The 14,178-nt window shown below is 46.8% G+C and overlaps 1 protein-coding gene across 6 annotated transcripts in view; it reads right to left on the reverse strand.

The window, feature by feature from the left end:
• Positions 1-944: 944 nt before the first annotated feature.
• LOC119970409 (GRAM domain-containing protein 2B) overlaps positions 945-14,178 on the reverse strand; it is a 165,374-nt gene continuing 152,140 nt past the window's right edge. For 5 of the 6 annotated variants that reach the window (XM_038804986.1, XM_038804981.1, XM_038804983.1 and 2 more), the window contains 4 exons: positions 13,818-13,908; positions 11,966-12,076; positions 3,266-3,359; positions 945-2,035 (listed from right to left, as the gene is read on the reverse strand). In XM_038804986.1, coding sequence (XP_038660914.1) covers positions 1,994-2,035; positions 3,266-3,359; positions 11,966-12,076; positions 13,818-13,908 — 338 coding nt within the window. In that variant the 3' untranslated portion in view covers positions 945-1,993. The remainder of the gene's footprint in view (positions 2,036-3,265; positions 3,360-11,965; positions 12,077-13,817; positions 13,909-14,178) is intronic. The other variant, XM_038804985.1, reaches the window with a different exon arrangement.

Raw genomic sequence — 14,178 nt, forward strand, 5'->3', positions numbered from 1 at the left:
ATGTACACTGTAAACACAGCAACCGATTTCCACATAAGATCCTACAAACCCCACTCAAGATAAATGAACAGTTAAATCTGTTCATTGTTAGCATTGGGAGAAGAGATCCTTTATCTGCTCCCTTAAACATGTGAAGTCTTTTAATTTCTCTCTTTCCATCCCAGCTCCTGACCATCCAATGTTCCTCCCTTAGTCCCATAATTAAGATCAATCCATCCCAATCGTCTGTTGCAGATCCTACGTTGTTTGAAAAATATGAACATCTGTTCCTCAAAAAAAAATCTCAAACCTCTTCAACTTTCCAATTGACTTCTACCAAACCCTGGTTCAACACCTGACCTTCACTCCAATATATATCCGTGATCTTTTCAGTTGCATGTCCACCCTACTCCTCTCACTCCCCATTTTGGCTCCATTGTCAACAGTCAGCTATGCCATTGCTTTTGCATCCCTTTCTACAGAATCCTCATCTCAGAACACTTGAGGCTGGTTTAGCTTAGTGGGCTAGACAGCTGGCTTATGATGCAGAACAAAGCCAGCAGTGTGGGTTCAATTCCCGTACCAGCTGAGAATTCTGAATTCTCCCTGTGCACCCGAACAGGCACCGGAATGTGGTGACTAGGGGCTTTTCACAGTAACTTCATTGCAGTGTTAATGCAAGCCTACTTATGACAATAAAGATTATTTACATTTACATTTTCACTTCATAATCACAACTCTGCCATTTTAGTCTCCTAATCCTTCTTTTCTTGTTTTTCCTCCTGCCCAACATTCAATAGGTTGGAAATTGCTCAGGAATGTCTGTTGATGAGCAAGTTGCTGGAGGTCTTTTATTTTAAACCAGTTATCAGTTTTCAGACTTTTTCACACATTCCACATCATGAAAAAGCTGGAGTGCACATACAAATTAAGATGTCACACTACAAGAAATGAACCAAAAAATGTTTGAGTCGTTTAGTTTATGTGTAAAAATCATCTGGTTCAGTATATGCAACACCTTTTTAAGAACAGCATCTACATTTGCCAAAACAGAATTAATAATGGTTTAAGTATGACCCAAATGAAAAATTTCTACAGCATGCACTTACCTCTAGAAACAATATTATTTTAATGTGCTAGAATTTTATTTACAAAATTTCAAGTGAGAAATCATTTCATAGAAATGGTTTTAAAAGAACACTTCATTAATTACATTTTACATAAATAGCATCAGATTGCAAAAATTTGTAAATGCACTCAGTACAAGAACATATTTATAGTACTTCTAAAGTCATAATTTGCAATCCCCCTAGCTGGTCAAATTAAGCGGGGTAGATTTCCACCTTTAGCCCCTGGGTGATGCATTGCCTGGCCACAGTTCAAAGATGGAAATTTAGTGAGGGGGTGGGGGTGGTGATGGAGTTGCGTGTCTGTAACTATGCATGCTCAGTTTTATTACCATTTACTTTAATGGAAGGAAAATCTGTTGCACGCCAGTCAATTATATACCTTTTCCCAATTTTGTTCATAAACTGCTAAGACACCAAAAATGAAAACCTACTCCATTTTTTTTGAAAATACCACACTATACAATTGTTCAAATCAGACTATCGGGCAAGAAGAGAATACACATGTTCAACATATGCTTTACACAAAATATTCTAATAACTTTTAGATTATGGAGTGCTTTTAGAACCAATGACCAGACTACTCAGAGAAAGTAGTAGATTTCTTATACAGATCACCTATAAACCTCCTTGCATCACAAACCACTTTACTATTTTCCAAAAGTGTAAAGTTAATTTTTAGATATTTGCTGATCAATGGAATGCTATATTGCACAGATACGTGAAGAATACTTGCATATTTCTTTAGAAGGCCACGCAGAATTCTGATAAATGCAAGACTGAAGCTTAAACAATTGTAGACTCTGTCCTGCAGAGTTGACATTACATTCCAGAGATGTGTGACCTTGGAGAGCACAAAATGTACTGATGATCATAAGTAGAGCACCTCACTCTGTTCCTTCTAGAAGCTTCTGTAGATTCTTCTGTATCTGAAAGTAAAAGGTACAGAATTTGAGCAATGTATGGAGGAAAAAGTGCATAATTATTTTCTCACGATCTCCAATAGCAAATTTTAGTAGACAGAAATTGAATTTTGAACACAAAAGTAACCATAGCCCGAAGTTTTCAAAAAAAATCCCACACACACACGTGACTTTTGAAATACAAGTATACTAGACCCACTGGTTCCATCTACCTACTAGCTTCATCTCAAAACGAGGGATTTGTAAAACATGATTCTCTTTCATAAACAAGTGTCGACTCTGCCTAATCACAAGTGCCTTTTCCCAGGATAAACTAGCCAAAATATATAAAAATGGCCATTAAGTTAACCCATGAATAAAAATTTGCCACAACTCATTAGTAAATGTCCTAATCTGTTGTTTAAGCTCTGCATTCCATGGAAATGGTCTTCCACACAACTGGGGGCTTACGAGCTGGAATTAAAGCCACAGCATATCCTTCATGACAAATGCCAGCATTTTCCTTACAATTGCTGCCAGGTTAACTGGTCTATACAGTTCCCTGTTTTCTCCCCGTCTTTTCTTGGTTAGCATGATTCTCCATGAACATTGGTCTACACAGAATTCGCGACTGCAAAAAATCACCCCCAATAAATATTCCCTGTTGGTCAGAGAGACATACATTGTAGAAGATTGATCCAATTTTGGGCAAACTAACCAAAGCCAACTCCTCAAAAGACTCTTCAGAAGGAAAGATAATGCTAGTATTTCAATGATTACACAAATAACTCGCATTTACATTGTATTGTATTGATGTTTGTATGCTTCTCATCTCACTTCCATAGGATTTTCTTCATGTCCTCCTCTCCAAAGGGCAAAGATTTGTGACATACTGGCACAATGTGTTAGCACTTCACAGTAGCCATCTACAATGGAGTATTGCATTTAGCTGAAGTCAGCAGTTCATTTACAGGAAAATCTAATTCTATTTTCTATGGTGTCCAATGCCCATTCACCAGAAGTTGGAACCCTAACCCATTTCCCCCACCAGTATGTGTCACAGGCATACTAAAATCGCATGTTATAACCCCATTGCTGACCTGGCTGAACACAAACCACAGATATATTGCATTTCAGACTCAACTAGTCTGCCATCAAAAGATATCCCTTTTTCAAAATTCTCAACATTTGTCATTGTACTGTATAGTTTAAAGCATCACAATCCATACTCTGCTGCTCCAATAAATTCTAGCTCACCTTTTCCAATTTTGCAAGATTTTCTGACAATTCATCATAGATCACATCTGTATTAATGTGGAACTCTAATCCCATGTCCCGCTGAGCAAAAGAACTGTACAAAAGCAGAAGAAATTCATTGCTGAATTAATAAAACAAAGCAATTGAAACTGAAGACCAAAAGGCTGAATAGGGCACCTGGCAGAGTTTAAATTCACTCCTTCCACATACATACCACTAGTTACCAATAAACCAATGGCTGAGATTCAGCAAGGATATAAAATATAGTCAACATAATGGAATCACATGCTTACAGAAATATAAATCTTAGCTCATGGAAGAATTAAGAATTGGTTCAGGGAAAGCTTTTCATACCAGTTGAGATAATTCACTTATACTTTAAACAGTGGCAAGGGCCTAAATCAAACTTTTGCACAGAAAGTGCAATTTCACAAAATAGTCATTTAAAAGCCAATACGCTCCACAGTTCCAGCCTACAGACCTATATCATTTGCCAACTAGCTATTAGGGTGGGCCATATTCATGTTCAACAGGGGGAGAAAAACTGCCTATTATTAGCATGGGAAGATGCCTTTTCCCAGATAAGTCAACAAAAATATACATATGGGGGCGTGATTCTCCAAGCCCCGCCAAAGAATTGCTGCGACCGCGCCACCCGATTCTCCAAGGTGCGGAGAATCGGCGCTATTTGCAGCAGCACGTTTGGCGCGGCGCTGGCATCGGCAGGGTCACCGATTCTTCGGCCCGCATGGGCCGAGCGGAAATGGCAGAGTACCGCCGGTGCTGTTCACCCTTGGTCCCTGCCGGCAGGAACTCTGCGCGAAGGGTCAGGGGCGGCCTGTGGGGTGGGGAAAAGCGCGCCTTCACTGTGGGGGGCCTCCGATGGGGCTGGCCCACGATCGGGGCTCACCGATTGGCGGGCCGGCCTCCCCACTCCCCCACCTGGGCCTACTTTCTTCCACTTCTGGCCCCAGAACCCCCGCGCCATGTTGCGTCAGGGCCAGAGTGTTGAAGAAGTCCCCCACGCATGCACAGGTTGGCACGGCCCAACTGCGCATGCGCGGGTTGGTGCGGGGCCCATTTGGCGCTGGGAAGGGAGGCTGAAGCGGCATGAACCGCTCCAGCACTGTGCTGGCCCCCACAGCCCGGTGGGGGACAGAATCGGTCGTCTCCGTGCCCGTTTCCCGCCGTCGTGAAACGCGACAGCATTCACGACGGCGCGAACACTTCGTCTCCTTTTTGGAGAATCGCTCCCATGGTCATTTCAAGCTAATTCAGAACAATAACTCATTAGTAAATTTCCAAATAAAAACGCTATTCATTCTACAAAAAACAGTCATGGTCCTATACAATTGCCTGTTTGTAGCCTGGAATTAAAGCAATAGCAAATATAAAAGATTTTAAGAACTCAGACAGAGCTGGTTGGATTTTAAAACAACAGATGATATATTGTGCCAAGTAGTATTGAGGACCGCCAAATAGTATTGAGGACTATGGGTAAAGCTCTGAAAGAGCTGCAGGAAAAGTAGGTGAGGAGGCTAAAGGACTCCAGTTTACCAGCAATGAGACAATCTGGGATCCAACAGTGTTGAAATAGGTCTCAGGGTCCAGCAGCATCATCTCCAGATTTGGAAACACTTGTTGGTGTTGGATGGGGAGGAATCCTGGAGTATTGCAGAGGTGGTGGTCTGGAAGCATTGCATAGTGTCACACTGAAGTCCTGGATGTCAGAGTGTTCTGTGGGATAAAGACTGGGACAGTGTTGAGGAAATATATTTATGTTGGGGTGTGGGGTGGGGGTGGGGGGGGTGCGGTAGGGCAGAGCAGAGCAGGAGGACATTCATGAAAGAGTTGTTGGATTTGGCAGAATTGTGCAGCACAAAATTAACTGTCCTTCGCCATATTTCAGACCATTGGGTATTACCTTTCTCACGGTAAAAGTGTTAGTGCCAGCAATCCGGGTTCGATTCCCGACTTGGTTACTGTCTGTGCGGAGTCAGCGTGGGTTTCCTCCCTCCGGGTGCTCCGGTTTCTTCCCACAAGTCCCGAAAGACGTGCTATTAGGTGAATTGGACATTCTGAATTCTCCGTCAGTGTACCCGAACATGCGCCGGAATGTGACGACTAGTGGACATTCACAGTAACTTTATTACCGTGTTAATGTAAGCCTACTTGTGACACTAATAAAGATTATTACCCGGCACCCCACTTGTGCGCCTGTGCGTCCTTGGGCTGTTCCCACAATCCACTATACTATCCTTCACCTTGTCAAGAACAAGCTTCCTAGTGGAATGGAGGACAGAAAACTTTAACTTCATTTAAATCCAAGAGGAAAGCTACGCCGACATCGCTCGTCAAACTTCAGTATGCAGATGACATCACCATCGCCACTCTCTCAGAAGAGAATATCCAAGCCAATGCTCAACACCTTCGCAAAAGCATATTGAAAAATTGGTCTCAGCCTCAACATCAAGATTCAAGTCCTTACCAACTTGCCTCAGGGCAAGATCTGGTTACTCCCGCGATCAAGATGAAAGGAGCTACATCTAAGGTTGACATTGATGCGGGGATCCAACATTGCATCTAATGCAGAGATCCAACATTTTATCCAATGCGTGAGCACGTCCTTCACGCATGCCCGTGGTGAAATTTGCACTACACCAAGATCCTCATGTGCAAGGCAGTCGCTCAGAAACGTGGACTACTTACAGACGCCACCTCAAGGCCATGGAGAGGTAGCATCAACGCTGTCGGAGGTGGATTCTCTGCATCAGCTGAGAGGACAGCCATACTAACATCAGTGTCCATGAAGGAGCCAAGTGCAGTAGCATCGAGGCCATGATTGTCAAAACTAACTCTGTTGGGCTGGCCATGTGCTTAGTCAGACTCCGGACTGCCAAAGCAAATTTTCTTCTGTCACCTCAAAAAAAGGTTCCCAAACAAGAGGACAAAAGAAGTGCTTAAAGACAACCCTGAAGGCCTACCTCCGTGTTGGAACCAACAATTCTACGGACACGTGCTTGTAGGATTAGAATAGCGGTTTTAATATACTTACAACAGAGCCAGCCTGTTAGCCGTTGAACGTTCGGTGAACTGGCCGGCTGACCCTGTGGCACTGATCTTTATACAGCAGCTCCCGGGGGGAGGAGTCCTGGGCGGAGCCAAGGGAGAAGCCCCGTAAAACTCTCAAGCATTCCCAGAGCTACTCCCCCTGGAGGTCAGATAGTGCAACTGCACTTACAATATAGACATATGTATATACAGGTTATAATCCAGTGTGAATCACATTCACCACATTCACCCCCTGTGAAAAAAATAGAGTCCAGCGGGGGTGGTGGCTCGCAGAGTTAGTCTGTCCGGTGGACGAATTGTTCTTTTCGATCTGCGGAGCACCGGGGTTGCAGCCTCTTGCAGTGGCTGGGTGGGTGTTGAGAGCTGGGGTACGATGGCAGACTCCGGGGCGGGTCTCGTCCGAACTTTATACACCTCTGGCTCGACCGGAGACAGGCTGGTTCTGGCGCGTGGAACCGGTGGGGTGAGCTTGCTGGATCGTGGGCGCGAGGGGGCGGCAGCATAGGGAACGGGGTAAGGGGTTCCACAGTGGGGGTGGTGGGGGGGCTGGATCCAGCGGGTGCCAGGTCCCGAAGGGATACGGTGTCCTGGCGACCGTCCGGGAACTCCACGAATGCATACTGGGGGTTGGAATGGAGGAGGCGCACCTTTTCAACAAGGGGGTCAGTTTTGTGCCCCCCGACGTGCTTCCTCAGGAGGACCGGGCCTCGTGTCCTCAGCCACGCCGGAAGTGAGACTCCCGTGGTAGTGCCCCTAGAAAAAATGAAGAGACGCTCGTGAGGGGTTTGATTTGTAGCTGTACAGAGGAGGGATATGATACGGTGGAAAGCGTCTGGGAGGACTTCTTGCCATTGGGAGATTTGGAGTTTTCTAGACCGGAGGGTCAGTAGGACGGTCTTCCAGACCGTCGCGTTCTCCCTCTCCACCTGTCCGTTCCCCCTGAGGTTGTAGCTGGTAGTCCTGCTTGAGGCGATGCCCTTGTCGAGCAGGTACTGACGCAGCTCGTCGCTCATAAAGGACGAACCCCGGTCGCTGTGCACGTAGCTGGGGAAACCGAACAGGGTGAAGACACTATGCAGGGCCCTTATGACTGTGTGGGAGGTCATATCAGAGCATGGAATGGCAAAAGGGAATCGGGAGAACTCGTCGATGATGTTGAGGAAATAGATATTCTTGCTAGTGGAGGGGAGTGGCCCTTTGAAATCGATCGCAAGGCGTTCAAAGGGCCTAGAAGCCTTGACCAGGTGGGCCCTGTCTGGTCTATAGAAGTGCGGTTTGCACTCCGCACAGATCGGGCAGTCCCTGATGACCACTTTTACCTCCTCGTTGGAGAAAGGCAAGTTTCGGGCTCTGATGTAGTGGGCGAGCCGGGTGACCCCTGGATGGCAGAGGTCCACGTGGATGGCTTTCAGACGGCTGATCTGCGCGCTGGCGCATGTCCCGCGGGATAGGGCATCCGAGGGCTCATTGAGCTTCCCTGGTCGATATTTAATATCGTAACTATAGGTGGAGAGTTCGATCCTCCACCGAAGGATTTTATCATTTTTTATTTTGCCCCTTTGCGAGTTGTCAAACATAAAGGCAACCGATCGTTGGTCGGTGATGAGGCTGAACCTCCTACCTGTGAGGTAGTGCCTCCTGTGACTAACAGCCTCCACGATGGCTTGTGCTTCCTTCTCGACTGAGGAGTGTCGGAGTTCTGAAGCGGATAGAGTACGGGAGAAAAATGCAACGGGCCTCCCTGCCTGATTTAAAGTGGCTGCTAGAGCTACCTCTGAGGCGTCGCTCTCAACCTGAAAGGGAGTGGATTCATCCACCGCCCGCATGGCTGCTTTGGCGATAGCCTCCATGATGCAGCTGAAGGCCTGGCGCGCCTCAGCAGACAGGGGAAATCGCATGGCCTTAAAGAGTGGACGGGCTTTGTCCGCATATTGAGGGACCCACTGGGCGTAGTATGAAAAGAACCCCAAGCACCGCTTGAGGGCCTTGGGGCAATGAGGGAGGGGGAGTTCCAAGTCTGGGCCCAGGACTCCGTTCTCCACGACGTAGCCGAGGATGGCCAGTCTGTGTGTGGAATACGCATTTCTCCTAGTTATAACTGAGGTTTAATTTCTGTGCTGTTTGGAGAAAACGGTGGAGGTTGGCGTTGTGGTCCTGATGGTAACATTGTCCAGATACGGAAACGTGGCCCGCAGCCCGTACTGGTCTACAATTCGGTCCATTGCTCGTTGGAACACCGAAACCCGGTTAGTGACGCCGAAGGGAACCCGGAGGAAGTGGAAGAGGCGGCCATCGGCCTCGAACGCCGTGTAGTGGCGGTCCTCCGGGCGGATTGGGAGCTGGTGGTATGCAGACTTCAGATCCACCGTGGAAAATAGCCGATATTGGGCGATCTGATTAACCATGTCTGCAATTCTGGGGAGGGGATAGCGTCTAGGAGCGTAAAGCGATTTATGGTCTGGCTATAGTCGCCGACCATGCAAAACTTTTCCCCGGTCTTGACGACCACCACCTGAGCTCTCCAGGGACTATTACTGGCCTCTATGATCCCCTCACTGAGCAGCCGTCAGACCTCCAAACGGATAAAGACCCTATCTTGTAGGCTGTATCGCCTGTTGTGGGTAGCAGGAGTGAGATCGGCGAAGAGAGGAGGGGGGGGGGGGAGATGCGCAGCGTGGCTAGGCTGCAGATAGTGAGAGGGGGCAGGGGCCCGCCAAAGCTGAGGGTGAGGCTCTTGAGGTTGCACTGGAAATCCAGGCCTAAAAAGGGAACAGCGTCTTACCAGTTCTGGATGTATAAAGCTCTCGGTGCTCCCGGAGTCAAAGAGGCATGGCGTGCTGCACCCGTTGATCTGGACCTCCGCCATCGAACTTCATAGGTGCTTGGGGCGGGATTGATCCAGGGTGACCGCGCTGAGTTGCGGTCCGCGTGGTGAGTGCCCGAGGAAGTCGTATTCTTCAGATGAGCTTTCTGAGCATGCCGATGCAGATGGGGCCCGTGGATCGCACGTGGTGAGCGGCGAGGAAGATGGCGGCCCCCATGAGTCGCACGTGGCCGGCCGCATGGTGGGGGTTTGCCAAGATGGTGGCCCCCATGGATCGCACGTGGTGGGAGGGGGTGGTCGGGGCGTTGCGGTGTAAGAACCGACCGGATTCAGCTGTGTGGAGATTCTGTGGCTTACCCTCGCGTGCAGTAGGCTGAATTTTTGTTCCTCCGTTGTTCCAGCAGTGCTGGCTTCTGCCAGGTAGGCTTTAAAACATCTCAGCCAGTGGGAAAAAATTTCCTTAGCCTCTGCATCCTGTGGGTTGGGTTCTAGGCGTCCGGGCTGGAGGGCTGCTTCCATGATTTCTTCGACTGTTTCCTAAGTATAGTAAATTGTTGGAACCAACAATTCTACGGACACGTGCTTGTAGGATTAGAATAGCGGTTTTAATATACTTACAACAGAGCCGGCCTGTTAGCCATTGAACTTTCGGTGAACTGGCCGGCTGACCCTGATCTTTATACAGCAGCTCCCGGGGGAGGAGTCCTGGGCGGAGCAAAGGGAGAAGTCCTGTACAACTCTCAAGCATTCCCAGAGCTACCCCCCCCTGGAGGTCAGATAGTGCAACTGCAATTACAATATAGACATATGTATATACAGGTTATAATCCGGTGTGAATCACATTCACCACACTCAGGAAATGAAACGCTTGGGAAACCCTTGCTCAGAGGAACCCCCTGACTGAAGGGACATTATTCTTCAAGGGCACCCGATGGCAAGAGGAGACCTGGAAAAGAAGCCCAAGAATCCTGTGATCTAGAGTCCAATGACTGATCCCACCTCCAGGAAACACCTGCCAAGTGTGTGGTTGAAGATGCGGCTCTAGGATCGAGCTCATCAGCCACACAAGGATTCCCAGAACCCAAGACCAGTAACAGAGTTTCTGAAGTGGATATTCATACTCGTTAGTTAAAGAGTCATCACTACACATTTATTCATAGGAAAATGTCTCATGGGGATTCAGAGGTGCAAAGAAAACAGACAAGCCAAAAAAGATTTAGCAGGAGTGACCAAAAGGTTAGTGAAGGAGGTGGGTTTTAAAAAGGTCTTAAAAGGGGTTCTGTAAATGTGGAAAGATTTAAAGAAGTAATTTCAGAGACTGGGTCCTAGGCAACTGAAACCACTGTGACCACGGAGGAAGGGGAATCAGGGGTGCATTACAGGCTGAATAGGGAATGGAGGGATAATAGCTGGAGAATGTTAGTTTGGTAGGTGTGAGGCTATCTACAGATTTAAAGACATTAGACAAATGTACATCAGTGGTCAACTTTAATCTGTGTTCTGGTATGTGCCGAGAGCACATTTTAAATCGGTATTAGATTGTTATGGAGGTCAGTTTCATCACACTATGCAGTTTAGCTTTTCTTCCCAAGCAAAGTGGGAACTCATGTTGATATACATTTTCACAGGCAGTCCTCAAACCAGCATCTTTCTATACAGACCACTCCACGTAAAGCTATATTCAACTGCATTTGGTGTGTGTGTAAGGAAGAGGAGGAGCCCAACCACACTGCGCAAACACAGATTTCTGGTGAGTCGTCACAACCAGGAATTCTGGTCGCTTTTCCCCCTCTGTTCCATAACCCAGGAGTACAATTACGTGGTTGCATAGTAGCTTTGCCGGAGATTGGCTAACTCAGCACAGATCTTCCCGATTTGTATAGTTCAATATCAGGCGATATATTTGATACGAAGCAGCATCACATTTTAGCTTTGAAAGTTAATCACAAAAGTTGGAGGTGCACCAGTTTTGCCAGGTGTGCGCTTTTGTAGCTGCAATGTTGGCATGGTGCTCACCAAGCATTACACCATTTTAAAATGGAGTTTAACTGAAAAATTCTCTAATCACTACATGATTTTTTAAAAAACACACATTTGTGGATAGGCCAATTCTAGCTCTTCTGAAAACATGGGGCTGGATTCTCCAAAATTGGGGCTATGTTTCCACTCTCGACTTTCCTTAAAAAAGTCAAGGGCGATTCACTTACCTGCAGGGAGCTAGTAGGGCCCTGGAGTGCTTCTTGCAGCTCTGGCTGCTCTGGCTGATCGCTGCCCCGCCACCCATGAGGACACCCCACCCCCCAGTGCTCGACTCCCCCCCCCCCCTCCCCCACCAGAGTGGCCGTGGACTGTGTCTGCAGCCGCCACCCGAGGTCCCCGACCGGCAATACGTGGCTAGAACCACGCTGTTGGGAACTCAGCCAGTTTTGCCCCAAGAATCGCCGGGGGGGGGGGCCTCTGGCAATGGCCCCCCAGGCACACTACACGTGAGTGATTCTATGGGGACCGAAGAATTGTGGGAGCGACGCCGGCCATGATTCCCGCGTAAACATTGATACTCCACTCCCGCACTAAACGCGATTTTGCCGCGGGGCGGAGGAGAATCTTGCCCATATTGCTGGAAATAACCATTAGCAATATTTCCAACTGAAAGCTTCCAATTAAAATCTAGGCAGTGAAGAGAGGTTACAACAGTTTATCAAACATATCAACCCAGTTTACAGTCACTACAGCTTAACCAATGAATATCTCAATTACAAAAGCAGAGCAAATAAATTGCTTCGCCAATGAAAGCGAATACTTACTCTTTGTGATGTGCATGGTATTCTGGCAAAGCTCCCAGTGAGGCTAGTCGCTGTTCCAAAGCAATTATTTTTAAGCCCATGTAGAAGGATGACAGAACTAGCACAATGACTCTGTAAAATAAGTGGTTCTTTAGCAATCAGTTTCTGGTTCTTGGTACGAGACAGAGTCCCACATTTCTGTAGCCAGCTACATTTTCCAATGTGCAACGGCAAATAAATTCAATATTACATTTGCAGAAAGAAGTTTTCAACAGCTTCTATACCTAATGCATAATCACATTTTATGTAACTAAGATTAGGGGTGTGATCCAATAGCCACTCTGCGGCCAAAAAGCAGCTCGCCGCAGCCGATAAAAGCCAGGAGACCCCGCTCCTGGGATCTACTTGGCTCGCAATGCCTCGTGAGATCCAACGTGATCTTGTGAGATGTTGCGAAGTAAATCCTGCCCATTGTGGGCGGGATCACTTTGGCAAATCTGCATATTACAGCAAGACCGTTCATCTCACTCTAATGTGCAGATTAGAGGTACACGAGGCACTGGGATTCATCCCCTTTGCCTCGGAGACTTCGGGCATGAGCCATTCAGCACTGGTATCCACAAACCAATGGACCGGCACTCCTGGGGGTCTCCCAGCCGAATGCCCTTTGGGCAGGGTGGTGTCCTGGCACTGCTGGTGCCACCAGGGCACCCTGGCAGTGTCAACTGGCACCTTGGCAATGGTACCTGGGTTCCAGCTTGGCACTGCCAAAGATGCCATGTTGGCATTTTTTGCAAGCTTACGATCAGCTGGGGGTGCCCTGCGTGTTTGTTGGGGGGAGGGGGGGGGGGAAGAAAGAGAGAAAGAGAGAGAGAGAGAGAGAGAGAGAGAGAGAGAGAGAGAGAGAGAGAGAGAGAGAGAGAGAGAGAGAGAGAGAGAAATAAAGAGTCGCTTCAGGGGTCTTGAAATCGGGATGCTATTTAAAAATAATGCCCTGATTTCTTGCTACACTGGAGTTCCAGCGAGCAGAGCTGCCCGTACAAAACGGGACGGCCTCGACTGTGCGTTCCATGCGGAGGCCCCTTTTACAATGCTACTCGAGTTGTATAGCCATGTGTTTCTCTGCTCGTGAGCGCCAGGAAACACTCGGCTAAATGCTCACTGCATGTTCCCAATTAATTGAATCATGCCCTTAGATTTTGTTCTTCAACAATTTTAACTCTGCTAATTGTATGAACTGACTTCACCTTGTTTGAACCAAAGGTTATTTCTGTTATTGAGAGAATGGTCCTTCCTTTGGCATTAAAAAGACTCAAAATTTAGCAAGTTCAACTTAAATGTGAAAGATACAACTCACTTTATACACAGCAGCCATTCTTGCAAACATCATCGTCTCCCAAACGGGATGAGTACATGAGGAAGAACTTCCAGGGAGAATTAATAACCTCCCACACTAATTCTCACCACCATGGTCACTCAGCATTGACATCAAGTGCTCCAAGGTTGATACTGACTAAACTCCTACTCTATTACCTCCAATTACAGAAAATGTATCAGTTACTGCACAAATTTACCATTTACCCTTCAGAGGGAGATTTTTAGTTTGTGGGTAGCTGGGTATTGTGGCCTGAAGCCTATTGGAATGGAAAATGACCAGGTACAATAGGACCCTTACAGACAGAAGTACAAAAAGATACATCAGTCCAGGTTGGGACAAATCCAGGTCCCAGAGGCAAAGGGTCCTAATAAAATAGGACATCCAGTCTATGTGAATTTAAGGATGTCTGATGACAATAGATGCAAACCATATCAAATGTATCTATAAACGAGCAGCTCTTTCTATCGTCATTAAGTAATTCAAAACAATACTCACATAATCAGATAGAGCACCAGCAAGGTATTTACAGAAAGATACTGGACACCATTAGATTTCACTCTGTGCAATAAGTGTACCAAGGAATGTCCTGCAAGTGTAAAGGACCAGAACAAAACTCTCAAAAACCAATTGCATACCTATGCAAACGATGCAAGCAGAAATGAGAAAAACAAAGACCTGATCATTTTCTTTCTGAAATAGCAGCGATAATCAATGTCCAAAGCTGCAGTAACCAAAAGGCAGCTGCTTTTCAAGAATCAAGACAAGAAAGGAGCAAGTGACAAAATCTCAAATATTCTATTAAAACTTGCTCTAAGTTTATTATATTAGTGACGAAAACACAACTGAACCGCATTCA

Source organism: Scyliorhinus canicula, chromosome 8, assembly GCF_902713615.1.
Source record: "Scyliorhinus canicula chromosome 8, sScyCan1.1, whole genome shotgun sequence".
Classification (NCBI taxonomy): domain Eukaryota; kingdom Metazoa; phylum Chordata; class Chondrichthyes; order Carcharhiniformes; family Scyliorhinidae; genus Scyliorhinus; species Scyliorhinus canicula.